Raw genomic sequence first — 27,782 nt, 5'->3', positions numbered from 1 at the left:
TAGGTTACCCAATAATATTCCTTTGGGGAACAGAGCCATTTGCAGGCCAAATTTACTTAAGGAAACAGCTGAGAAAATGATTTGTGTGTAAGTAAGAAGGATGTTCCCATGGAAATCCCACGGATACCTAAGAAGAGCCTTTTCCAATGACACTGGGAAAGGGATGGGAGAGGGAGGCAAACCACACAGCTGGCAGGGCTGGGTGGGTGGGGGGCCAGGTGAGAAAGGCCACATTCATTACATCACTTCCCAGAGCCCCCAGAAGCTCAGGGGCTGCGGTGGCCCTTTTAATTTCCTCTTTACTGGTCCATTCCTGGCACTCAGTAAGGCCTTAATGATGATGGTCATCATCTCTAATCCTCAGACAGTTTGTATCAAAATGAAGAGCCTGGGGGTTTCAGAGCATGTCATGGGAAGAGGGCAGGGGCAGGGCTGACCAGAACACCGAAATTGGAAGGGAGCTGGCAGCACTAAGGGCCACTGTGCTGGGCTGCAACAGCCTGTTGATTGCCTGTGCTCATGTGTCCCCAGGTCATGAAAACCTACCACATGTACCACGCAGAGAGCATCAGCGCGGAGAGCAAGCTGAAGGAGGCTGAGAAGCAGGAGGAGAAGCAGTTCAACAAGTCGGGAGACCTCAGCATGAACCTGCTCCGGCATGAGGACCGGCCGCAGCGCCGCAGCTCTGTGAAGAAGATCGAGAAGATGAAGGAGAAGGCGAGCGGAGGCCCTGGGGCTTGGGACGGGGCAGGAAGGGGAGGGTCAGGCTCCTTCCAGCCTGAGCCTCCTGCTCTGCACCCCGAGTGTCTGGGGGTGGATTAATGCTGTCGGCAGCTGCTCCCCTGGGGGGCAGTGCTGTGGTGGATGCAGGGCTGGCCATGCCTCTGCTAGCACTTGTTAGGCCTCTGGCCAAGGTCAGCAGAAGGAGAGACGCCCAGCTGGCTGGAGAGCTGAACTGTGATGTGACTCTTGTGCAGGGAGCATCTTCTGGCAAGAATCACCAGGCATTAGCGTGGGTGGAGCCTGCCCTGGAGGTCGATTTAGTGGCTGGGGGTGTTGACTGAGCCTTAATGTGTCCCAACAAGAGGCAGCAGTGCTGGGATACCAACTAACACCTGGGAACCAGCTAGAGAACCATTCTGAAGAAGTTGCCACTGCCAGGCCAAGGCCGGGCCATGCAGAATCCTCATGTATTCATGCTGGAGAAGTGCTTTTGTGGGCCATGGTGCAAGTGCTAGTTTTGGAGTCAGACAGGCTGAGTTTTGAAGATGCCACATTTATTACAACCCTCTGAACTTTAGTTTTAAAATTTGACAGTGATTACAAACAAATCTCCTTTCTCATATCAACTGTCATCAATACCCAGAGCCCTGCGTTTCCCAGGTGGTGCTAGTGGTAAAAACCTGCCTGCCAATGCAGGAGACTAAGAAACACTGGTTCAATTCCTGGGTCAGGAAGATCCCCTGGAGGAGGGCATGGCAACCCACTCCAGTATTCTTGCCTGGAGAATCCCATGGGCAGAGGAGCCTGGTGGGCTATGGTCTGTAGTGTCACAAAGAGTCAGACCGAATGTAGTGACTTAACATGCACACATGCACTCAGAGCCTTATGTTGAGGATTGTGAGCCCCCTCAAGGCTTTAGTTAAAGATAGTATGGTGATCAATTAATGACGTCTGCCACGGCCAGAGAATTTGAAGGGGCAGTGTGCATCCTGCTGTTTTTCATCCCAGACTAGGTTACTTCTTAGGTTCCTTTCTTCTTAAAGGGCTATGATTTTCTTGTTGAATTCTTTGCATTCATTCATTCCATACAGTCAGCAAACGTTTCTGAGCTTTTTCTATTTGCCAAACATTGCATCAGATGTTTATTTGGGCTTCTATTAGACTAATTCTATGAGACTAATTCTGTGAGACTGACGATTATATGATCCTCCAGCTCTCATTTTAGGAGATTGAGTGGGAATAAAATCCAACAGGACCTGGGTAAGCTGGAAAAGTAACCAGAGGCAAATAAAATATCAGAGTCATTTCCAAAGCCAAAGAAAAATATGCTCCACGATAAACAGGCAGCGACCCAGTTAAGAAATGGGCAAAGGATTTGAATAGACACTTCTCTAAACAACATATGTAAGTGGCCAATAAGTACATGAAAAGATGCTCAGCACCATTAGTTACTAAGGAAATGCAAGTCGAAAGCACAATGATATACCACTTCACCCCCTCCATGGTTGCTGAAATAAAAATGTCTGATAACCACAGGTGTTGGTAAGGATGCAGAGAAATTGGAACCATCAAACATTGCTGGAGGGAATGTAAACTGGTGCAGCCACTTTGGAAAATAGTCTGAAAGTTCCTCAAAATGTTAAACATAGAGTTACCATATAACTCAACAATTCTGCTCGTGGCACTTCATAGCAGCTTCATGAATAATAGCCAAAGGGTAGAAACAATCAACTGATGAATAAAATGCAGTAAATCCCTATAATGGAATATTCAGCCTTGAAAAGGAATGAAGACAGATACAGCCTGGATGAAACTTGAAAACAGTGTGCTAAGTGAAAGAAACCAGTTACAAAAGACCACATGCTATATGAGTCTATTTATTTGAAATGTCCAGAATAGACAAATGTATGTAGACAGAAAGCAGATTATTGGTTGTCAGGAGCTGGGGCAGAAAAGAATGGAGAGTGACTGCTAATGTACAGGGTTTCCTTTGGGGTGATGAAAATACTCTAAATTTAGATACTGGTGATGAATTGAACTGATGGCTGTATTGATATAATATTCTGGGAATATAGTTTGATACAATATGTCTGAGAATATCCTAGAAATAGACTTTCAAAAATAAGATAACCAGGTGGGGAATTACAAAGCTACAACGTAAGGGGATCTGTAGAGGGGTAGGGACAGCATTGGTTAGAGGGGTCTGGAAACTAAGTTTGAGTTCAGGATTGTATGCTAATTGGTCATTTGGCTCTTGGACAACCTACTTCTCTTTGATGTTCATTTCCTCACCTATAAAATGGATGAAATAAACGAGGATATCTTCAATATCCTTTCCAGATATAAACTTTTATGAGTCCATGAAGGGCTGAAAATGGCCCTCTGGAAATGGGCCAAGAATATCAAAGCTCTTTGTGGAGGCTGGGTTTGTGGCTGGTTCAGGGTGTGACTGCTAGAAGTTTGTTGCTAGAAATTCCCAGAATAAGTGGACCCCAAATAAAGGTCAGAAGAGATGTCTGAGGAGAATTAAAAGGCTGACAGTGAAGCGTCACCACTAAACAGGAGAACGTGATCTGCAGGAAGGAAGGTTGAGAGTGCCTAGGTAGGAAGTAGCCTTGTTTCTTAAAGGAGGCTATCTTCCTCCTCGTCAGTGGGACTCACCTGTCTAAAATGGGCAAAGAGACAGCTCTCCAACCCATGGACTCATTCCTGCTTCCTGCCCAGGATGGCCCAGGACAGAAGCAGCTTCCCAGGGAGGTGGTCCAGCTCAGACTGGGTCAAGACCTCTGGCTGCCACACTCCACCTCACCCCACCACTCACATCCAGCCAGTGCCAATCGCTTCATGCTGCCCATTTGCAGGGAGTGTTCTGGGTGCTGTAGGCCTAGACATGAACAGAGACCATTAAGCCCCTGAATTCACAGGGTACACTGAAAATCAGCAAGTTAGCAAAGAGCTAAAAAATATAATTTAAGGTGGTGGAAAGTACTCATGAAAAAAAACTGAGCAACCAAAATGTCCTTCAGTAGTTGAGTGGCTAAGTAACTGTGGTACATCCAGACAATGGAATGTTATTCAGCACTAAAAAGAAATGAGCTATCAAGTCATGAAAAGACATAGAGGAACCTTAAATGCATGTAACAGAAACCAATCTGAAAAGGCTACATACTATATGATTCCAGCTATATGACATTCTAAGAAAGGCAGAACTATGGAGACATTAAAAATAAAAAATCAGTGGTTGCAACCATTATGTGGGAGAGAGGGATGAACGGGTGGAGCAGAGAGGATTTTTCCAGCAGGGAAACTGCTCTGGTACTGTAAGGATGGAAACTTGTCACTGTACATTTGTTCAAATCCACAGAGTATACACCAGGACTGAACCCTGGGTAAACTGTAGACTCTGGGTGATGGCAGTGTGTCAGTGTAGGCCCACCAGCTGTGACAAATGTACCACCTGGTAGGGGTGCTGAGGGTGGGGGCGGTGTGGGGGCCAGGAGGCATGCCCGGAGTCTTTTTACCTTCCTCTCGTGTTCTTGCCTGGAGAATCCCAGGGACGGGGGAGCCTGGTGGGCTTCCGTCTATGGGGTCACACAGAGTCGGACACGACTAAAGTGACTTAGCAGCAGCAGCGGTTTTGCTGTGAAGCTAAAACTGCTCTAAAATGTCTTTTAAAAATTAAATAAAAATAATCACTAAACATTGAATAAAGATTAAATAAATGGGAAGAATAGGACAGAATAGAGCATGGGAAGGGGCAGGCAGGATGCCGGGGACGCTGATGCATGTGACCGTGGCTAAGGACCTGAATGACATTAAGAAGCAGGCCATCCGGGGACCTGGAAGGATGGCCTGCCACGTGGAGGGAAGGAGTCTGAGTCTAGAGGCAGGAGTGAACTGGCCTCTAAAGGATGGACAGAGGAGGGCCTCATAAAGGATGGGAACATGGAGGAAGAGCCAGGTCAGGAGGGCTTCACAGGCCATTGTCAGGGTTTGGGCAGCCTCTGGGGGATGTTGAGTAGGAGCCTCTGGAGGTGTGAGTTACACTCCGCTCTGGCAAACCCAGGAAAGGCCTGCGGCTTACTGACAGTGCTGTTGTCAGCTGCACGTGTGTCGTGTAAGGTGGAGCTCTTTGAGTACGGGGTATAGATCTTGCTCACCCAGCACATGGAGTAAGGCATCCCAGGGACATATGAGGGGCTGATTGCAGATACTGGCCATAGAGAAAACCCCAGATCCCACCCATCAGTGGCTTTGCTCTCACATCCACTCTTTCCTTCCTCCAGAGGCAGGCAAAGTATTCTGAGAACAAGCTGAAGTGTACCAAGGCCCGGAACGACTACTTGCTGAATCTGGCGGCCACCAACGCGGCTATAAGCAAATACTACATCCACGACGTCTCCGACCTCATCGATGTGAGCTCCTGGGGAGTCTACGTTGATGACCTGCCTGGCAAGAGTCATCAGCTGCGGGAGGGCTGGCCCTTGTTCTTTGCTGACATGTGGGGTGGATGGTGGCCCTGGGAGCCCTGATGGAGGAGACAGGCAGGGAGCATTTGAGAGAGGAGTATCACCCCGTGGCTTCTACCTCCCCGAGTGGGAGTGGGCCTCTGGTGGCCCTTGCACATTTGGGCTGAGCAATTGTAGTTCACCGTGCACTTTCCAGGCACCTTCCTCTACACCAGGCCCTTTACTGGTTTGGGGGATAGAGGGGCGATTGTACACAATTCATGCCCTGGGGACGTCCCACGATTGTAAAGATGGTTGTATGTTCAGCACCCCTGGGGTCCAGTCCTCCAGACATAGGGAAGAAAATAATGAATGAGACAGAATTACACAGATCAGCTTTACTTGGGGATTTTATGTTGGGAGAAATCAGGCAGTTGAAGTAAAAGGAAAATGGAACACTGACTCCTGAGCGCCAGCTGTGCAGAACGCACTGGCAGGACAGCCAGATTTGGGGCGGCTCCTGTGTCAGCTGTGATGGAGCTGGAGTTGCTTGGTGTGTCTTTAGGCCCAGCAGGTGCTTGGTCAGGCTTCTGTGAGGGCATCCTTTTCCTCTGGCCCCAGTGCTTCCCATCAGGAAGTCACAGGGTCACCGCTCTTCCCTCAGCTGCCAAGGGACACCCTTGTGTCATTATCACTAAAGTGACCCTTAGTGTCATTATCACCACCCCCAGGAGAGGGAGCTGGCTGGCCCTGCCTTCAAGTGCCCACCATTCCTGCTTCCAAGGCTGGACCCCTCCTCTTTCCTCCCTTTCAGCTTTCCTTTTCACACAGCACTTTCATTTGTTTATTTTCCTAGTTTTTACTGAATACCTACTCGCTCTAGGTCTTGAGGTGCAACAGGGGACAAGAGTCAGTGGGTTTGTCCTCATGAATCTCAACCTGCATCACCCTGCTGCTTTAAAGGCAAATGTAATGCCAAGTGGCAGGTGTTAAACTCTGAGGGAACACCTGAGGGAGGTGGAGGGTGATGTGGACCCCTGATATGGGACACCTGGTATAAACTCTGAGTGAGGAGAACATCAAGGAAGGCTTCCTGGAAGAAGTGACCTTTAAACTGGAACCCAAAGGAAGAATATTTAGATAGGAAGCGAAAGGAAGAGGCTTCCAGGCAGATAGTATGAGTGTATGAAGGCATGGAGATTAGAAAGAACACGGTGAGTTTGGGGAGCTGAGAAGAGCACTGTCATTGCCCAGATTGTAATCCCACTGCTCCCTCCGAGGGCTTTGGCATGACTTGTGTGGAAAGATTCCGAAGTGCCCGAGGGCTGGCAGCATGGCAGGGCTGACAGTGGAGCAGGAGGTAACCTGAGTCGCCGTGACAGCCCCTCTCCCCATCACCGCCCTCACCTGCGCGTTCTGCGTGTGCTTCTCTCCAAGTGCTGTGACTTGGGCTTCCACGCCAGCCTAGCCCGCACCTTCCGGACCTACCTCTCAGCCGAGTACAACCTGGAGACCTCTCGCCACGAGGGGCTGGACGTCATCGAAAATGCTGTGGACAACCTAGATTCCCGAAGCGACAAGCACACGGTCATGGATATGTGTAACCAGGTCTTCTGTCCCCCGCTCAAGTTCGAGTTTCAGCCCCATATGGGGGACGAGGTAGGCTTCTCCCAGGAGCCCCTGCTTGAGGCTGCTTCCGTCTCTCTGCCATGAGCTCCCAGAGTACTGGGGGAGGAGAATGTCAGCTCCAAGGCCTGGGGTCAAGTTCTTGGCACGTGGGCTTCCGCAGCAGAGGAGTTTACCACTAATCCCCTAATCCTGGTGGCTCAAGTCCCCTGCCTGCGGAATTGCAGAACCTTAACTTCCCATAAAATCCCTCACAGTTGTGTCTAGAAGACCCCACGGGAGCCCCGCACCTATACTTAGACCATCATCTCGTGTTCTCCCCTCAGATAGTCCTGGATCACCGAAGGTGGGGCCTCAGCTGAGCCACGCTGGCCTGGGCTCCAGTACCCTGAGCCCTCAGCACATGAGCCAGCTGAGTTCCCTTCAGGGCTTGTGCTGCTCACATCCTCATGATGTTCTGGGAAAAAGACACTCGTCCCTAGCCCCAAAGCAGCACACTAGTTACCCAAGTTTCACAAAACTTCTTAACGAAAATCTCTCCTTGAGCTTTTCCATGTCATCCCTCCCTCTCTCCAGGGCTCAGGCCCTGGTCTCTGGAACAACGGAGGATAGCCACCAGGTATCATATCTGGCTCCACGTCTCTACCTCCAGGGAAAGGTGCCCAGAACTTTCTCGTAGTGGCCCCATTCCCTCCACCTAAGATACCCCACCCAGGCATGTGAGAGAGAGACCCAGCCAGCCTCTGGATCTGAGTGGGAGCTTGGCTGGGCTGTCACTGCACCTGCGTAGCAGGGAGGGGCCCGGAGGCACCTTTGAAGGTACCTTTAGCTGGACCCTCCCGCGGCCCTACCGACTTCCTTTGTTAGCAGGAGATGCCTTCTGCCAGGCTTCCCCACAGCTCCCGCACCGTCCCAGCCCCTCGTGTCCAGCCCTTTGACTCATCGTGACTGGTGACTGAAGGCTGGGTTAAAACACAGAGGCCCGCTGTCTCTTATGAGCTCAGCCAGGTGACACCAGGCAGCCTAGCCCACGGTAGTCAGAGCCTTGGCTGGACTGGGGGTAGGAGAACTGTCTCTCTCTCTTGTCTTCCTCTCTTCCCCCCTCCTCTCTCAGTCAGCCCACATGGGGAGAAGGGCAGTGAGAGGATCGCTTTTGCATGTATGCCTGTCTGGAGCACCTTCCTGCTGGGCCCGTTCCACTGTTTCCCATCCTTCCTTCTTTTCATTGGCTACTCGTAGGCACAGCTTCCTGCCTGGAAATTAGCCAGTTAGTCTCACTTAATGGCATCATGTCAGGAGTGAGCCGTCATGTGCTGCACAAACATAGACCACAGCCCAGAGTTGTGAGAGGGCGGCCCCGGCTCCTGGCTGGCTCTGCTGTTGCCCAGTGCGAGCCGTGTGATCTTGGGCAGGTCGCTTAACCTTTCCAGGCCTGTTTCCGCAGCTGTTGATGGGGACGTTAGTGACGGCCCAGCCCCAGTTCCGCAGAGGTGCCGAGGGCCTGGGGCAACTGCAGGTGGTGGCTGTCATTTCTGCAGGTGTGCCAGGTCAGCGCCCAGCAGCCCGTCCAGACGGAACTGCTCATGCGGTACCACCAGCTGCAGTCCAGACTGGCCACTCTCAAGATTGAGAACGAGGAGGTGAGTGAGCCTGCTACCCAATGAGGGATTTCGTTACAAAAGCCTGGCTGCTCGGGGGCAGTGCAGTCTTGCCTTGGAACATGTGAGAAGTCAGGGTTCATCTGTAAGATGCACAACCATTAAAACCATACCCACCAAGAATCTTTAATGGCATGGGGAATGCTTATGCATATATGCTTAGTCATGTCCCACTCTTTTGCGACCCCTGGACTATGTTCCTCCACGCTCCTCTGTCCATGGGATTTCCCAGGCAAGAATACTGGAGTGGGTTGCCATTTTCTTCTCCAGAGGATCTTCCTGACCCAGGAATCCAACCCCTGTCTCTTGCATCTCCTGTATTGGCAGGCAGATTCTTTACCACTGAGCCACCTGGGAAGCCCAGGAAATGCTTACAAGATGTTAAAGGGAAGCAAAGAGGAAGTAGCACTCTGTGTTCAGTACTATTCTAACCAGGGTATACTAAAGTATGTACACATATTTCTGAGTGTATTCACAGGAGTAGGAAGAAGACTGGAAGGAAATACTTTGAAATGCTGGTAGTGGTTTTGTCTGGGTTACAGGAATATAGGTGATATCTGTTTTCTTCTTTGTGCTTTTCTCTCTTGTCTGCCATGAGTTTATGTTATTTTTTATCATCAGAAATAAGAGTAGGTGTTTTGGATCACACAGTGAAACAACCCAGGGCACACTAAACGTGTCGCGGATTCGGAGCTCCACGGAGCTTCTGTCTTACTGTGTGGCCAGCACACCTCCCTGCAGCTGGTGGCTCAGGGCTCCCACCAGGCGGGCACAAACAGAAGCACTGGCTGGGAGGCTCCGTGCTGATGTGCCCTGATGCGACCATGCGGAGCCCTCCTGTTCCAACCTGGATGCCCGCACGCAGGGAGGGTGCCACCCAACTGGAGGGCATCAGGACATGGGGGTGTCGCCCAAGGTTGTGGGCAGGTCCGTCTGTGAGAAGTGCAGTCATGGCTGGAGATGGGGAGTCGTGGTCCCTGTCTTCAGACCTCGAGGGGGCTGTCTTGTACAGAGAAGGCAGGTTGCTTTGTGTCTTGAAAGAGGATGGAACCAGGACAGACGTGAACCAGAGTGTAGCTCAGGATGAACAAATCAAAGAAGTCCCTGTGGGGAGGTTACAGACAAACTGTGTATTTGTTCTCACACCTGAGAAGAGAGAGGATATGGAGTGTGTTTTCTTCCTTTCTGTATGCCCTGTGTCTTCCCCCACAGCATTTTAAATCGTCTACATGGAACAGCATGTGCTGTATGCGTATAATAATGTTACTGGAATTTAGGTTGGAAGTCAGGACCACAGAAAGGAGGGTGAAGCATGTGTTCCTCTGGGTAGGCTGCTCACGGCCGGGGGAAATGCTTAATTTTGAGCCTGAGCTTCTGTGAGGCTGTGTTGGAAAGAACTGAGTCACTCAGGTATTCATTCAACAAATCGTTATTCAGCACATGCTCGTGCTCATGCTCAGTTGCTTCAGTCATGCGACCCCAGGGGCTGTAGCTCGCCAGGCTCCTCCGTCCATGGGATTCTCCAGGCAAGAATACTGGAGTGGGTTGCCATTTCCTTCTCCAGGGGATCTTCCCGACCCGGGGATTGAACTCATGCCGGCCTGCGTCTCCTGCTTTGCAGGTGGATGGATTCTTTACCCACTGAGCCACCTGGGAAGTCCTGTTCAGCACATACTGTCCTCTAAACGTTGTGTTCAGTACTGAGTTAAGTGAGTGAATGGGACAGAGTAGAGAACTTTCTCTCATGGAGTTTATATTCTGGTGAGAAAAGGCAGGTGAGAATTGAAACACGGAAGCAAGCAAACAGTAAATTGAGGACATAAAATATCAGCCACTAAGTTAATAATGCGGTTGTGGCCAGGAGGTGACTTTTAAGTTGGGATCTGAGTGCCAAGAGAGACTCTGAGCGGCAATCATTGTGCAGTGAGTATGGATGCAGGCTCTCCCGGGACTGTGTTTGAAACCACCGTCCATTCAAGTTCGGTCTGCCCTTTAGGCACAGTTCACTGAAGGGCTGTCGGGAGGCTGGGGCCTGTGTGTGAAGCCTCTGGGGGTCCTGCTTGGTCCTGGGAGAGGGGTCAGGGGCGTGGAGGACCGAGCACACCGTCCGTGTCTTGGGCTCTTTTCCTCGAGCTCTCTTTTCTCAGTCAGGCTTGTGTGGACTCAGTGGCCAACAGCATGAGAGTTTGTCCACTGAGAATGGAGCTCCCTGTATCCAGATAGTCTTCTCCCTGCTCGGGATGAAGAGAACAGGGAGTGCTTCTAGGGTTGTCCCTCCTCAGGGCCCTGCCCCTCAGGAGGAGCTTCTCTGGGGCTGTGTAACCACAGAGAGACACAGACCTCAAAACCTGAGTCCCTTGCTGGTCACAGTGCTCTCCAAGGTTCTCACTGGCAGAAGCAGGCCCATGACATGACTGAGCTTAGGCGACCTGGCTTCTCCCCCCAGCCAGTGCCAGCCTTATTTTCCACATCACCATTAGCAGAAGTGAGCACCTTTGTCCAGCCCACCTCTGGGGGCTTTACCTGGAAGAAATAAAGGAATGATTGGGAAAGAACTTTGAGGTGTCAAAGACATTCTGAGACTAAAGGACTTTCATTTACGTGCGGTGTTTCTCTAGGTTAGAAAAACTCTGGATGCCACCATGCAGACTTTGCAGGACATGCTGACCGTGGAGGACTTTGACGTCTCTGACGCCTTCCAACACAGCCGGTCCACGGAGTCTGTGAAGTCGGCCGCCTCTGAGACCTACATGAGCAAGATCAACATCGCCAAGAGGAGAGCCAACCAGCAGGAGACGGAAATGTTCTATTTTACGGTAAGTGGCATCCTGACTGAGAACCTGTTGTCTGTAGCCCTGCTGGCAGTGACTTTTGGGGAGCAGCCCAAATCAGTGGCAGCCAGAGGAACCGCATGGGTCAGTTAGACCTACAGTTCCTCCAACATGCTTTTCAGAATAAGTTGTCTGCCTTGGCTTTGCGAAGTGCAGAAAGTGAGCTAACCAGTGGGCAGCATCAGTCTTGATCTTGGATTGACAGTTATTGCAACTTTCCTGTTCTAGAAAAAGCACAGATAGGGTTGTGCTCAGTAGGGTGAGAGGAAAGGCTGACAGTGCCAGATGGGTGTCCCAAGCAACAGCCCCCAAGTTAAGTGTATGGCTGTCATGTCAAGTTGTGTCAAATTTGGGCTTGGATCCTGCAAACAATGCCCTGGGTGATCTTTGCAAATAGCTGGTGCGTTGCCAGCCCTTCATGTAAAATCCCAGATTACTTATATTCCATTTGGCCAGGGAGGAACAGGGATGAGAGGCACTGGGGCTTTGGTTCCACGGGTGTTTAGTGAATATGCAATGTTGGGTTGGAGAGGATCTTCCATCTGACACTGGATCCTATTCCACCCTGTTCCTGCCCCGGAGTTATGCAGCTTGTGCTTGAACAGCCCCAGATTAAAAGCTCCCTCCCTCCCCAAACAACTGTTTTGTTTGGCTCGTGGCTGGCTATGGACATTATAATGTTTTCCCGTATCTCTGTTATCTTCAAAAAGCTTCCTCACGAGGATTTCTGGTCATTGATCTTAATTCTGTTCTCTGGGGCAACCCAGAGAGAGGCTAATTCTACTTGACAGTCTGGCAAGGTTGCAAGGAGCTGGGTTTTTATTTCTTTAGGCTAAACACATCTACTTGTTTCAATCTGGCCTCTTACGCTTTTGTTTTGAGTAGCCTCAGCATCGACTCTTTCCTGACCACGTTCTGTTTGTCAGCGCTTCTTCTAAAAAGAGACTCCTAGCCATGGAGTGACCAGCACAGTACAGGGCTAAATTTTCACCTCCCTCCACATTAGTGGCTATGCTTCTCTTTTAATACATCCTAAGATTATATTGTTTGTTTTTTTAAAGCTAGTTATCAGTTAAATCTCTATTCTCAGCATACCGCCATTAAACTGTCCTCCTATGGGATGTGTAGGTGATGTCTTAGGTGGATCTTATGTTTATTTCCAGTTTGATTTCCTCTTGATGGATTCAGCTCATGGCTCCAACTGTCATGAGTCTTATCCAGTTGCTCATCACAGATGTTGTCTCTTCAGACCTGTGTCTAGAGATTCAGTAAGTGTGGCTTCTGTACCTTAAAGTTTACTAGTTAAAACAAACAAACAAACAAGAAATGAACTGCTATGCCAAGGCCAAAGACAGAGTTGTTCAAAACATGCCACTAGGCTGAGATTGATCCATTAATCAGCAGTTTGAGGTTGTGGTCATTTAACCAGTGACAAACCCACCCCACCCAGTTAACATCCAACTCTATTTCTTGCTTATCAAATATCGGTTGAAAGCCAGTGGTTGACGCATACTCCATTTCCTTCATCAATTTTGTTGCTTTCAAGAAAGAAAGCAAAGTGAGACTTAGTGAATGAGTCCATGCCAGTTTCGGGTGTTCACCACTCCCACTGGGGGCATACTGTGTTTGTAGAGAATTTATGGGTTACAAAGATAAGGGAGGAAAATGGATGGGCATTAAGTCACTTTGGCAGCAGAGTCGAAGATGAGGGTTCAGCCTGCTTGAAATGAAAAGACAGCATCCATCATGGGGGTCATGGATGTTGTACTTTAATTTGAATATTCAAGTTATCAATCTGATTGGCTAGTGCACCTCATGATTTGATGTTGTAACATTATTTATGTATTTTTAAGGATGTAACACTCCTTTTAAAGCAAACATCAGTATGAATCGATGGTAATTTTTTCTTCACGCATGAAGCCTAGGTGAAGCATAGAAGCAGTAGCCAGGGGCCCAGAGCCCCAGGTTGTAATTTACACTAACCAGTGAGTCACCCACCAAAGCACAAGTTGCAAGTTTGGGATTAGCGCTCCACCTGCTTGGGGCACTGAGGCAGGATGGAGAGAACACCTACTTATACCTCAGCTGTGGCTTTCATGGTGAATTCTTGAACACAGGATAAAATCAGAGGGCGATATTACTGGAAGCATCCAGAGAGATCCTCTCGGTGAGTAACTATCAAATGGAAGTGTGTTTTTGAATTATGTAAGAAACTTCTTGAAAACGCAAGTTCCCAGACTGCCACTCTCCCTGAGGTGGCGCCCTGGAAATGTGAGGGCACCTGGGCCTCTGTGATGTCCTCCTAGGGTTAGACTCACAGGAGTCCAGAGCAGGACTCTGCCTGTGGGCACTCTCCCCAGCTGGTGCCTGCACCACACTGGGAGAAGCACTGTGAGTCGCCTCATTTTACCCTGAGGAAGGCATGAGGCCCAGAAATGTTCAGAAATTTGATCGAGGTCGCACACTGAGTGGACACCACTCTAAGCTGTTTCTCCCTCTGCGTAGAATGAGAACAGCGATGCTTCTGTCATTTATCATCTGAGATTGCAGTGAGGACCAAATATACCTGTTTGAAAACCATCTACAGATACAACGGGGATGACTTAACTACCACAAGACAAGGCCCTAGGAGCTAAGAAAGACCAAGGCCAAGAATAAAGAATGCCCAACCTCCAGAAACCCGCTGAGGGGTGGGGGGTCAGGGTTCACCGAGCTCAGTCTTCTCTGGGCACATGTGGGCCTTTGCCCCACACCTGTCTTCTGCAGGCAGAGTGATGCTCCGTATGTCCTGAGCTGCCGAGGCTCATGTCTCCGCTCCTCTGTGCTCCATCTGAGCCTCCTGGCTGAGGCATAGAATGGATTTTTGGTGAGAAACTAGCTGGCAGATTTGGGGCAATCACATCCATCCCCGTGCCTTTCCCCTCAGGGCCTTGGTAATTGCATTCCCCTCTGCTGAGAGCCCCCTCCCCCTGTGCACCCACGTGGCCCCTTCCTCACCTCCTTCAGGCAGGGGCTGAGATGGCAGCTTTGCAGTGAGGTCTGCTCCCACTCCCAGACCCTTATTCTTGCCTTGTTTCCATCCCTAGTGTTCACCACCATTGACCTATTGTATATTTTACTTACATTTTTGTTAGCTCATTGTCTTTCTCCTACTCTGCTATGTCAGTGCCGCCAGGTCAGGGGTTCAGCTGAATTTCTTGGCACCTACTACATGTCAGGCATAGCTGTAAGCACCAGGGATCCAGAAGGGAACTGGTGTGGACCACGCCCGTAGTGCCTCTTGGCCCAGCAGAGAGGGCTCCCAGCTTGTGATTGGGCGACACGGGACGAGGGGGGCCAAGGGAAGCTGGTACCTGTGTGGAGGCGTGGCTGAGACCGTGCTGAACTGGGGGCAGGTAAATGTGTTTCTGTTCTGGGTGCCTTGTTCCCTGGACTGTACCCGAGTGCACTGTGTTTGGCCAGGCTTCTGAACTGGAGGCAGCCTGGATCCCAGGAACTTTGGGCAAGTCACTTCTTGTGTGAGCCTCACCTTTCTCATCTGTAAAAAGAAGAAAATCATATCCCCCAAGTGCAGTTTGGGTTATTTTAATAGGAACGTCTCCAGAGGCCTGCAGTGCCCTTCCTCCTTCAGTTCTCAGCCAGATGAAAGAAGACGTGTTCTGAGGCTCCTCTCTGACAGACCCGATAACACGCTCTTGCCTTGGCTGCATGCCCTTGGCCCAGAAGCACAGAGGAACTTTGATCGCTAAAAAAGCCCTCTGCCCCAGCTCCTGCCATCCTCACGTGACAAAAGCCCCTTTTACTTTGCCCATCACCTACCTCCACCAGCTTTCTTTGTGTTCCGAAACTGACCTGAAATGTTTGATAGGACTGGACAGCCACGCTCGGCAGAGGTGGGGACCTGATGGAACTGATGCAGAGACGCCCTTCCCCCTTCACCCATGCCTGGGGCCTTGAGGGTGGCTTCCCACCCCGAGGTCTGTTACAGAGGCAGAGATGGCAGGGCTTGGCCCTGCAATCTGTGATGTCCTTGTGCCTGTGTCTTACAGAAATTTAAAGAGTATGTGAACGGCAGTAACCTCATCACTAAGCTGCAAGCCAAGCATGACTTACTCAAGCAGACTTTGGGCGAAGGTGAGTTGAGCGGTGGAGGCGGGCACTGGAGGGTCCTCCCCACTGGGTCTCGTGTGGCCCCTTGAGCTGTTACAGATGGAGATCCCAGGCACTTGGTAGAATGAGGTCTGGGACTGGGACCACCTGCTAGGACAAGCCGGCTGGGGAAACAGCCTGGTACAGATGCTGGGGGGGGGTCTAGTTTGGCTGCCGAAACTATGGGGCAAACACAAGTCTGAGTTTAAGTTGTGGGGAAGGGTCCCAGAAAAAGTGATAATGGGTCCCCAAGAAGTAAAGGGTGGGATCCAGGGCACAGGGCTCTGCACTGATGCTTTTTTAGCAGATTCTATTTGCCAGGAATACTATTGGAATGCCTGGCCAGGATTCTAGGTCCAAGAAGAATTCACATATGTAAGGCAGAGTTTGGTCCTTGAGGGACCTGGGGACTAGACTTAAAACTCCCGAAAAGCTTCCAGCGATGGTTGGAATAAAACCCCATCTGCTTCCGTGGCACATGAGACCCGAAATCACTTGACCTCACGTGTTTCCCTAACCTCATCTACTTCTCCTCTCCCCTACTGTACTCCGGCTGCGCTGAGCTCCCTCCTGCATTTCAGGGCGCGGCCAACTCATTCCTGCCTCAGGGCCTTTGCACCGGCTGTTCCTCATCTGCTGTATCTTTGTGTGGCTGGCTCCTTATCCTTCGGCTGTCAGCACAGATATCACCTCCTCAGTGAGGCTCTGCTGTCCCAGCCTCAGGGGATCACCACTTCTGTCCCAACACTCTCTCTGTTGGATTTTCTTCATCTCGGTGGTCATCACGTGAATTCAACCTCTTTATCATCCGTTCACCTGTTTATTGTCATTGATCACACCTCCACGCCCAGTAGCCTTGTATCTTCAACCAGAGTAGGAACTTCCTTGCTTGTTTTGTCCACTGCTTTATCTGCAGTGCCTAGGACGGTGCCTGGCTCATAGTAGGCACTCAATAGTCACTGCATGAATGTTGAATGGAAAGATCACCAGAACATGAACTAGAAACTGTCCAAGATGAAGGATGTTTCAGCTGACAAAAAAGGCACACCCTAAGAATTGAAAATTTTATTTTATTTGATGGAAAAAATTGAGGCCTTAAGCCCAGGATGCAGTATCTTAGATAACTCTGAGAGACTGTTCCATTTAGGAGTTTTTGAAACAAAGATAAGGTAGTCAGAACACCAAAGGATTGGTGTTAATCGAAGGAAACCTGACATCTCAAGGAATTTGGGCTCTTCTATGTAAGGGAAGGTGCAAGAGTCTGGGCTCACCAAAATCATTCTTTTAATATGTACCTCAGCTCTCTGGGGCCAGCATCCTGTGTTTTCTCATCCTGGTTTCCTCAGGGTGCACCATTGCAGGGAGCCAGGGCTGGTGGCTGTAGTGTCTGGTGATTCAGTGGTGGACATAGTATTTCCATCCTGAGTTCCCTTGGGGCTGTCCATCGCGGTTGGCTGTAGTGGTTGATGGACGCAACACCCTCACTGATACGGTAGGTGGCATTTTTAGTGCACAGGTGGTTTAGAGCAAGTCCTGGTGGCCCTGGAGCTTGGTATGAGGCTTAACTTTGAGCTGAGGAGCTGACCTGGGGCTTCTGAACTGTTAGGCCACATTCACAATAGCCTTGTGTTCTGTTTGGAGAGGGCAATTGGCTGAAGGATGTGCTCGACTGACAGGAAAGAAAACATGGGGTCTGGGAAATACGGGGCCAGTATCAGAGAGGCGAAGGGACTTCCCAAGGTGCCAATGCCATTAAATCCTGAGAAGACAGCTTGAAGCAGTTTAGAGATGTCCCAGCAGTCTTCTGGGGAATGAGTGTGACAGGACAAGAGCTGTGCTGGGCCGTGGGGCTGGTGGTCACTGCGCTGGGTGTTTGCCATCCACAGGACACCCTCGCCCTTCACTGGCTTGCCCTCTTCTCCCTGTGCGTGCACATGCTAGTGGCTGTGCCCGAGCCACACAAGTCCTGTTCACTCAGCAGCTATCCAGGGGGCTGCCAGGCTCTGCAGGTGCTTGGCATGTGTGAACCCCATGCTTTAGAGGAACCGGTGAGAAATGAAACCATTTCCAGCCCCAACGCATTTGCATTCTAGCTGGGAGACAACTCATGAATTCATTAAAAACTTAAATAGTGATAACATTGTCACACAGAAATACTGAATAAATTGCCACGTGAACAATGCAGGCTCTAAGGACTGTGAGTCCAAGGAGGGAGGTTTCACCATGGGCCCAGGAGAGCAGGAAAGGCTTCTAGGAAGATGAATAACTGGGGCTTGAAGGAATAGCCAGGACTTTGAAACTAATACCAGTGGAATTTTTTTCAGTCAACTTTATTGACATATAATGGAAACACCATAAGATGCACCCATTTAGACATCAGTTTTGACAAACATATACACCCCGGTATAACCAGCACTCAAAAGCTCCAGCCCCAAAGAGACAACCCAAAAGTTCTCTGTGCCTCTTTGCAGTCCACCCTCACCCCCACCCCATCCTCCACTTGAAACCACCACTGATTTGATTTCTGTTGCCATAGACTAGATTTGTGTGCTATAGCTGGTGACAGCTGGGAATCTTTTGGGGATGATAGAAATGTTCTGTTTCTTGATTTGGGTGGAGCTTAGACATACATGGATGTTTATATTTGACAGAACTCATTGATTGAGGGGAAGAGGGGGGAAGAGTGAGTTGCAATGAGCTTTTTCTTCATTCCCTGCCCCCCACCCCTCAGCAACCCTTATATTCTGCCCATCCTGACATCTCAGTATTGGACCAGGAGAATGGGGCCATGGGGGACTGTGGATAACACAGAGGGAACCAAAACAGTGAGAATGGAGGGAAAGGGAAGAGACAGAAGGTCCTAGAGAGCAGCTTGGATGAGTGTGTGATGGAGCAGCTTTCACTGCTTGCAGGATCTGTTTTTCTGGTCATGGGATTGGGCGCTGAGGGGTGTTTCTCATAAGCCATTTAACAGAAGGCAGGTCCACGTGAGTTGCTGACTACTTGTGTTTTTGAAATCAGGCACCCTGGATGTAGAAAACAAGATGTTCTTTTAAAAAATAAGATCCCAGATGAGAGAGTGCTTCTCTCGAGCTTCCCTGTGAGTGCTGTCAGCTGCAAGCTTTTATTCCTGCCCCTGCCTGAGTGGTCTTAATGAAATAATAATAATAATTAGTTTTGGTTGGTGTGACTCCTGACCCATTTGGTCTTCCAAGTGTGTTTAGACTTCAGCTGCGTCTTGCTCTGAGATATGGTATGTGAGTCCTTCTCCTGAGCTTTGAGCTGAAGAGCAACAAAAAACAGGAAATGCAACTTCAGAAGTACAATGGCAGCTAAAAGAGAGCCATCTAGAAGAATGTCTATAGTCCTGTTTTCTCGTAAGCCGGCAGTGAGTAAAGTCCACCGTGCTGCTTTTGATATCTGGCACAGGTCTTGTTAGACTGGTCAGTTCTGGGCAAGTTTTTCTTATTTTGATGAACTTTTTTAGAGTAGTTTTATATGTATAGTAAAGTTGCAAAGACAGTACAGTTTCCATATATTCTACATCCAACTTCCCCTATTATTAGCATCTTCATTTAACAGGAGTATGGTATATTTGTCACAATTAATATATACTGATAACTTATTATTAACTAAAGTTAATAAGTTACTGAATTACTGAAAAAACTGAAGCTGAGGCCAAATCGTCAGTCTTTTTTGTATTTCCCCTGCACGAAAAAGATATATGTGGATTCTTAGGGCATTGAGCGGAGAAGGCAATGGCAAGCCACTCCAGTACTCTTGCCTAGAAAATCCCATGGACAGAGGTGCCTGGTAGACTGCAGTCCATGGGGTCACTAAGAGTCAGGCACGACTGAGTGACTTCACTTTCACTTTTCACTTTCACGCATTGGAGAAGGAAATGGCAACCCACTCCATTGTTCTTGCCTGGAGAATCCCAGGGATGGGTGAGCCTAGTGGGCTGCCATCTATGGGGTCGCACAGAGTCAGACATGACTGAAGCAACTTAGCAGCAGCAGGGCATTGAGGAACAGGGAAGAATTTGCACTGACTTAGTTTGATAAAGCTCAGTTCAGTTCAGTTCAGTTCAGTCGCTCAGTCGTGTCTGACTCTCCGCGACCCCATGAATCACAGCACGCCAGGCCTCCCTGTCCATCACCAACTCCCGGAGTTCACTCAAACTCATGTCCACAGAGTCGGTGATGCCATCCAGCCATCTCATTCTCCGTCGTCCCCTTCTCCTCAGAGCCTTCTAATTTACTCCTCTGAGAGTCATCAGATGTCCTCTCTACCTGGACGTGTTAACTGTTCCATTCAGTAGAAAGTTCTTGTGAGAGTGGGGCTAGGGTAAGGTGACACCTGCATCAGTGGCCTTTTTCTGCCATCTGAGAGCTGTCTTGTATTGGGAGGAATAATCTGGTTGTTTGAAAACAGGTGAGAAATATGGGGCCAAGTGAAATATTTTGGCTAAAAAAGATACAAGGTTTTTTTTCCAAAAAAATGAAATGAAATGTCATGTCTAGTGCCTCAGCTTCTCTCAAGTACACTTTTGACAGCATGCCTCAGAGAAACCACAAGCTGGAGGGAACTCTAGGTCTTTCGGGTCACCCTCACTTAGAGGCGAATTTTTGAACATAATTGACCCCAGGCATACAAGTCAAAATGCTTCTAGGTGCCCTGCAAATTGGCCTTCCTTGTTACAAATGTCACTGCCACATCTTGGAAACAAGAGCTCACACCCTTATGTGCCTTTGGCTGTTGCTATGTCATTTTATTGGCCAGAGAATTCTTAGTTTATCATCTCTGAGCCTTAGATTTCTCTGGGTAATCAGTAAGCTCCAGGGTTTACACCTAAGATACAGTGGTTTTTCAATTTGCTCTACCCGCTCAAGGGTAGATGGTGCATTGTCTATAAAAAGGAGTGAGACATAACCTTTTCAGGCCAAGATTTAATGTCTATTACAGAGCAAAATGTCCACCAGGACCAGACAGTCTGACCTTCTAGGAAATTACTGAGCCACCAACAATAAAGAATATTTTCACAATCCCAAGAGGTCTCAGATGGTAAAGGGCATAGCATTTTTTATTTCTGTTAGAAGTTGAAACACCATATTTCAAAAGATGTTAGTAAAGGGGTTCTTGAGAGCTGGAATGTGAGTCAAAGCTGAAGGAGAATTGATTCCGTTTGTTGCCAGAGCAAAGTCTGTCTTGAGTGTGTTCTGACATTCTACTTCCAGGACCCAGACCCTTTGATTCCTACCTATCCCTTTCTTCCCTCCTGGCCCCTGTTTGTCCATTCATCTGTCCATCCATCCATCAAAAGCACAGACTCTGTGCTTGGCTAGGACTGGGGGTACAGTGTATATAAGACAGACAAGGTTCCTGCCCTCCTGGGGAAGAGAGACCTCAAACAGGAAACAAACCATTAAGTAAAGAATTATAACTGGTAAGTGTCCTCGAGTAGAAAATTTGGGCTGAGATAGAGAATAGTTGTGTATGGGTTTGATGAGCTTGGGGCACCTGCTTTAATGCGGGTGATCAGAGAGGTCTCCAAGGGGAGAGGATGTTTAAGCTGAGACTTCTGAAGGGTGGGAATGTGTCTGCCACATGAAGAACTGGGGTAAGAGTGATGGGGCAGAGGGAACAGCCTGTGGGAAGGCGGGAAGGGATGAGGTGAAGTAGAACGAAGAGAAGAGCACTGTGCCTGGGCCACAGTGAGTACATACGTAGAGGAGTGGGCCAGTCCAAGAGGAGGTGGAGCGGAGCCTCTTCCTCGGTCCCCTCTGTCAGTCAGAGCCGCACAGTTAACTACATCCCTAAGGGAAATGACATACTTTATAGTCAACCCAGGCCACTGGCTGACCCTTCCCTAGGTGGGCTGCCATCAGCTCTCACTGGGGGTCTTAGATCTCCGTGAAAATGTAACTCAAATTGGTGTCTGGCAGGAATTTGCCTCAGACCCCAGACACACAGTGAGATTAACTAGAGCAAATTTTCTTGTTTTACCTCACTTTTCTCCTGCCCTGCTTTGGCTTCAGTTCAACCAGCTGCAGTAACTCTTGTAACTGCTTGTGGCTTTGGTCAGGAATTAAGGAATTGTGTGCTGATTTGCTCCAAGTTTTATTTTCAGACTTCTCTCACTGTTTTCCTCCTCTCATTTTCCTCCCCAGCTCCATTCAGCTTTGTGTTCCATAGAGAAGCATAAATTCTCAGTTCTTTCTTCTATAAAGTCTCTTCATGTGAATACTGAATGCGATTCTAGAATCTAAAGCAATGTGGTCCAATATGGTGGCCGCGAGTCATAAGTGACTGTTGAACACTTGAATCGTGGCTGCGAGTCATAAGTGACTGTTGAACACTTGAATCGTGGCTCGCCTGAATTGAAATGTGCAAAATGAGCTTCAGATTTCAAAGAGTTAGTACTATACACATATATTTATATGTGTATATATAACTGTAATGGGCTTCGCAGGTGCCACTAGTGGTAACCTGCCTGCCCATGCAGGATACATAAGAGACTCAGGTTCAATCCCTGGGTTGGGACAATCCCCTGGAGGAGGGCATGGCAACATACTCCAGTATTCTTGCCTGGAGAATCCCCATGGATAGAGGAGAATGGTGGGCTACAGTCCATAGGATAGCACAGTCGGACACAACTGAAGCGACTTAGCACACACGCCTGCATATACCTATAACATCTTTTAAATTTTTTATATTGACACATATTGAAATAACATTTTGACATAAGTTAAATAAAATATTTATATTTTATAAAGTATTTATATTTTATAAAATATATCATTAAAATTAATCTCACCAGTTCTGTTTAAGTTTTGTAATGTGGCTACTAGAAATTGTGGCTTGCATTTTATTTCCATGAGATAGCGCTGACTTAGAGGTTCTCTGCTGCTGCTGCTGCTGCTAAGTCACTTCAGTCCTGTCCGACTCTGTGTGACCCCATAGACGGCAGCCCACCAGGCTCCTCCATCCCTGGGATTCTCCAGGCAAGAGTACTGGAGTGGCTTGCCATTGCCTTCTCTGAGAGGTTCTCTATTGCACCACAAAAAAGAATGAATTACTCAGTCATGCTATGGATGAACCTCAAAAGCCTAGTCATGTGAACAATAAGAAATAAAATATATGTGAACGTGGCCCTACAAATAGGAGGCACGGAGGATTTAATAAGACTCAGTTCTTCCCAGCAGACCCAACCTTAGGCATAATTAGATTTCCCATTTCATAAATAATTAAGGTCAAGTGTGAGTTGTTTCATGTTTTTAGAAAAAGATGATTGTGCACCGGTCAAAAGTAAAATAAGCAAGCAAGCAAAAACGAAAACAAAACCAACAATTAAACACTGATGTACGCTTTTCTTTCCAGGCGAGAGGGCGGAGTGCGGCACAACCAGGTAAGAGCCGGGGATCCTGCTTCCTGCACCTGCCGCCTGAGGTGGGGAGCGGGAGGAGGCGGGAGGCGCAGGAAGGGCAGCGGGCCTGGGACACGGCGCTGGAGCTGGGAGCAGCGCAGTCTCTGGGAACAGCGCCTCACCAGTGTCCCCACGGGGGTGTGACTGTGCTGAGAGGGGAGGCAAAGGCCTTTGGCTGCTCTGCTCATTCCAGCTTTAGACTGTGACAGGAAGGGAGCCTTTCAGAGCTGCTCTGGGAGGTGGGTGTCGTCCCTCGGCGGCGCTATCCATCAGGTGGGAGGAAGGGACCGTAATATATATTGCGGAGTGTTGAGGGCAACCAGAAGCCGGAGGCTATCAGGTTGCTGTCCACCTGTCTCCCCATCCGTTCTATGGCTGCTGAGCAAACTGCCGAGGAGGGTTGGTGAGGGAAGCGCGGGGCGGGATGCAGTAGCCCGGGGTCCCCGTTTGCCAAGGCGCTGGGTTTGGCTGGAATCCCGCTCCAGCACTACCGGGCACACGCATGCGCATATTCACACTAGCGCGCACAGCCCCCGCTCCTGCCGGCAATGGCTTCAGACTTCAGCGCACTGGGATGGACTGGTGGCGGAGCCCATTGCTTGGGAAGTAACAGTGGACAGCTTCGCTTTCTCTCCAGCTCGCTCACCATTACCCTCTGCACTTTCCCCTGAGCAGACCAGAGCCAGTGAACACTTTCACTCAGCAGGGGATTGCTGAGGCTCTGACTTCAGGACTGGATCTTTTCTTTACCTGCAGAGAATTTAGGCCCCTAAGCAGCCCCATCGCTGCCTGGGTACCTTACAGCCCATGCGTTTTCCCGTCGCCGACAATGCCTGTCCCACTGCCCAACATGAATTTAGCCGTTGGCCTCAAGGTCTGCACTTTTCCATCATGTGACCACTGAGGTCTAGTTTTTACCTCATTCTGGGCCCAGTGACATCCTTTCCCCACAAGTTCTTCCCAGTGGCTCAGAATCCTGGAAAGCTGTCCTATTTGGCAACAAAAAGGATGAACCCTCAACTCCCTCCTCATCTGGAAGGGAGTTGTCTGGGAAGAGGCTTGGAAAGCTCTGGGGTTTTCAGTTTACTGAGCCCAGGGTCGAGAAGACCAGGGACTCTCCAGAAGCTTAGTCTGTGCAGCTGTTCCTCTAGGACCCGGCAGTCTGGGAACACTGGGATGATTCGCGATGCCAGGGGAGGCCTTCCCAGCACTTGGGCCAGCAGATGTGCAGGCTTACTTTCTAAGAATCTTTTAGAAACAAATTCCTTTTTAAAAAATTAATTAATTAAATTTATTTATGGGAAGTGTTGCCTTTTTTAAAAAAAAATATTTATTTATGGCAGGAGAGTGTTGTCCTTTTTTTAAAAAAAAATTTTTTAATGTATCTGTGGCAAGAGAGTATTGTTATAGTCCCCAAACAACAGAAGCTACATTTTACACCAAAGTCTGCAAATAGTGCAACAGATGGGGGATGAATTGAGCCATCCCTCACTTCTTCCTAATTCCTAGAACTCATGCGGGAATAGTGGTTCCAACAGATTGTAGGAGAGATCTGTCATCAAACCCTTGGCGAGGTCCCAGGGTGTTCCTTAGAGAAAAGTTGAGGGGTTTTGCTTTTTTAAAAAATGTAGTCCCCTGAGATGTTTTCCTCCACACCCTCGTGGACCTAGGGCCTGGGAAATCCAAGCTGGGATTACAGACCTCCCACTTAGATACACTGCACTGTGCTGTACTAAGCTGTAAATCCAGATATCTGCATTTTGGCCCTTGGCCAAGGTCAAAGGCAGCTCTCTTAGTAAACTAAAAACTTCCTCTTACTTCTAAAAATCATTTTTAACTTATCGTAGAGTGCATTGCTAACTTGGAAGTATTTTTGAAATTAATCTTAAATGCCCTGGGTGAGCTCTTTCTATACTGTGGCCCCCTTTATCTCCCATAGTTTCTTGTCAAAGGTCAGTGTCATTTTGGATGATTGGTTGAGCAGATCTTCTCAACAAGCTGCCGCTAGCCTTGTAGAGATAGACCAGTTTTGCACATGGGCTGCAACATGTATTTTTTTCTCACACTTTAGAATGTTATCTTAGAATAGCCCCAGTTCAAAATAACCCTGTAATTAGCATCACCACCTTAATGAACATGAATTTGAGCAAACTCTGGGAGACAGTGAAAAACAAGGAAGCCTGATGCACTGTAGTCCATGGGGTCTCAAAGAGTCAGATACTATTTAATGATTAAACAATAGCAAAAAATTAGGCTGACCAGATACAATAATGCACTTGAAAGATGTATGGTAAATGGCAAAGCCAAATGCAAACATAAGGTTTGATTATGGTTTTTCAAACCATTGACTAGCTTCCCTAACTTAGAACTTGCTCCAAGTATGAATTAGTGGTGGAATCATTTGAGATTTCTTGTCCATACAAATGCAACCTCGTGCACACCCATGCACAGCCTCCAAGAGCCTGACCACCATCCAACTATAATATTGCTGCCATTTTGAGTTTTGACTCCCACGTCTGTGAGATTGTTTAGGAAAATCACCATCCTTTTGGTCACAGAATAATTTTGAGGCCAAGTTCTGTGTTGCTAATGTGTGTTAATTTTCATCTTGGTTGAAAGGCAGAAAGGGGACATTGGTCTCTGGTTTCTCTTTCTTCCTCTCCGTGGCTTTCTCTGTTCCTGTTTTCCCTGCCTCTCTCTCTCTTTCTTTCCTTTTTGCTCTGCAACTGAGCAGCAGAAGAGATGGAAGGCTTAGGCTGCCCCACTTTCCTTGGCTGAGCTGCCCCTCTGCTCCCCACTTTGTGCCCCACCCAGCACTTCAGTAAGTCGGTATCAATTTGATGTCATGCGAAGTTGGGATAGCTACGTTTCCTTGTCAGAGATTCTGCTCCATGCACAGAGCAGCATACTAAAGGAAGAAATCCCGATGTGATTCCAACAGTCCTTTGCTTTCTGGATTGGGCAGGAGAAATTTTATAACTCACAGGAAATAAAAAATCCTTAGGACTTAATTTTATGAAATACATTTTAAAGGCACCCTAGACTTTTTTGGTATTGGTGTCCAGCACCTGCATTGAGCCTCTACTCTTGTTGACCATGAGAGTTTAATAGATGATTTGATGCTATTGCTGGGTGTCCTGTGGTAAAACCCATTTCCCCATGTCCATACTCACACCAGAACCTGGAATAGGAAGAGCTGAATTCTATTCCTGTGACCTTGGGCAAGTTTCTTAATCTCTCAGTGGCTCATTTGCCTTGTGTTTAAAGTGGGTTTAATAGTTCTTGCCTACTTCTCAGGGTTGTTGTGAGGATATCGTGCAGTGTGAGATAATAAAATGATCGGACACGTTCAAAAACAGAAACCCAAATCACCATGGAAACAAGGTGGCTCAGCTGCTGCCCTCCAGTTATTAAACATAAAACCCGTGGCCCCCTGTCACATTTCTGGCACTCTCTTTGGCATATATAAATTCAAAAGCAGATCTATCATAAGAAATACTCACTGTCATGTGCCCTTATCCTCAAAAAAAAAAGTAACTTGTGAAAAAGAAATGACATGGACTTAGCTAACCAAATTGACATAGATCCAAGATGGGCTCAAAATAACCTTGCCTGTTGTTTCTTTTTGAAGTTTTGGTCTGTGCTGTTATTTTTGGTTCCAATGTTTGGGTGGCATGAGATTTGGATTCCACTGTGTCTTTGCCCATGCATGTCCTGGAGCTAGCAGTATTTGCTCAGTATTCAGACACCAAGAGGAAGCTGATATCTGAGTTCCTTTGATGGTGGGGCTGCTGAAGCAGACAGGCGAACAAGGCCACTGAGCAAGGCAGTGTGAGTCTCATCTCCTTGATGGGCTCCACAGCACGTATGATTTCTTGCCCATTCACTGAAATCAATCAAGACGTGGGGGGCCCAGGTCTCTGTTCGTCACACATGGACATTATCTGTGTCAGGCTGGGTCCCCCCTCGGTACCTCCCAAATTGTGAGCTCAGCCAGTTGAAAGTGAACTGTGTCTCTTGGTTAGGGGTCTTCCTCCTAACCCTTGAAAGTCCTTTGACCTAGAAGGCTGGCAGCTTTGAGTCAGGCCAACTTGGGTGGTGAAAGGTGAGCAAATAAGCCAACACAGGCATATGCATGTGAGCAACTCTGGAAACCGGTTCAGTGTTTGTGGCTGTTTCACTGTTGCTGGTGAACTGTGATGTGATCGCCCCTCCCTGTGTCCAAGATGGAGCGAGCACGGGGAATGGAGATCCTAAAGTCAAGCAAGACACTTTCAACCTGAACCCCCAGTCCTCTGCTTGCAAGGGTTAATGGAATGGGTGAGTTTGGGTTGGATGACCCAATGGGAAAAATCTTGGGCTTAGAGCCAAAGAGGCTGAGTTTGGAGCCTATCTCTGTCACTTCCCCACTCTAGGGCTCAGTTTAGGCCTCTGTAAAATGGGGCCACACATGCAGGGTTAAGCTGATGTTAAGTATGATAGTGGATTTGAAAACACTAACTGAAAGTGTACTTGACTAAAGAACAGGAGATAGTCCTCACCCTGGGTGCCTGGGGGCCCCAGAAGAAGCTGCAGCCTCCCTCCTGGCATCAGTTTCTTCATCTCTAAAATGAGAATAAAAACTGCCTGGCTCTTAGATCAATGGAATAAAGATTAGTCAAGTGCATTTGAAATGCTTAGTGGCATTAGGAAGGTCAGTAGCCCGGTAAATCGGGACCTGAGACTCGTTGATGCGTTTAAGCCAAAACAATGAAAATTAACCCTTCCAATCATCTTTGAAAGTCTCTTGCTTTCTTCGGCTACAGGTTACATCTCACCCCTGACTCCCCCTCCATCTGGTTAGCTTTGTGGGATGACAGCCTCTGATTGGAGTTTCAGTGGTTTCCCGGACATGTGCTGTGCCCTCCCATAATGTAGAATG

General features: G+C 48.5%; 1 protein-coding gene across 1 annotated transcript in view; it reads left to right on the top strand.

Moving 5' to 3' along the window:
- Window positions 1-27,782, top strand: part of SRGAP3 (SLIT-ROBO Rho GTPase activating protein 3) — a 251,993-nt gene that overhangs the window by 179,594 nt on the left and 44,617 nt on the right. The window contains exons 5-11 of the mRNA XM_055414378.2: window positions 532-717; window positions 5,010-5,138; window positions 6,609-6,830; window positions 8,336-8,437; window positions 11,074-11,271; window positions 15,336-15,420; window positions 22,816-22,843. Coding sequence (XP_055270353.1) covers window positions 532-717; window positions 5,010-5,138; window positions 6,609-6,830; window positions 8,336-8,437; window positions 11,074-11,271; window positions 15,336-15,420; window positions 22,816-22,843 — 950 coding nt within the window. The remainder of the gene's footprint in view (window positions 1-531; window positions 718-5,009; window positions 5,139-6,608; window positions 6,831-8,335; window positions 8,438-11,073; window positions 11,272-15,335; window positions 15,421-22,815; window positions 22,844-27,782) is intronic.

Source organism: Moschus berezovskii, chromosome 24 (assembly GCF_049115385.1).
Source record: "Moschus berezovskii isolate FMDL1 chromosome 24, NW_MosBer_1.0, whole genome shotgun sequence".
Lineage (NCBI taxonomy): Eukaryota > Metazoa > Chordata > Mammalia > Artiodactyla > Moschidae > Moschus > Moschus berezovskii.
This window is presented reverse-complemented; position numbering and strand designations above follow the sequence as displayed.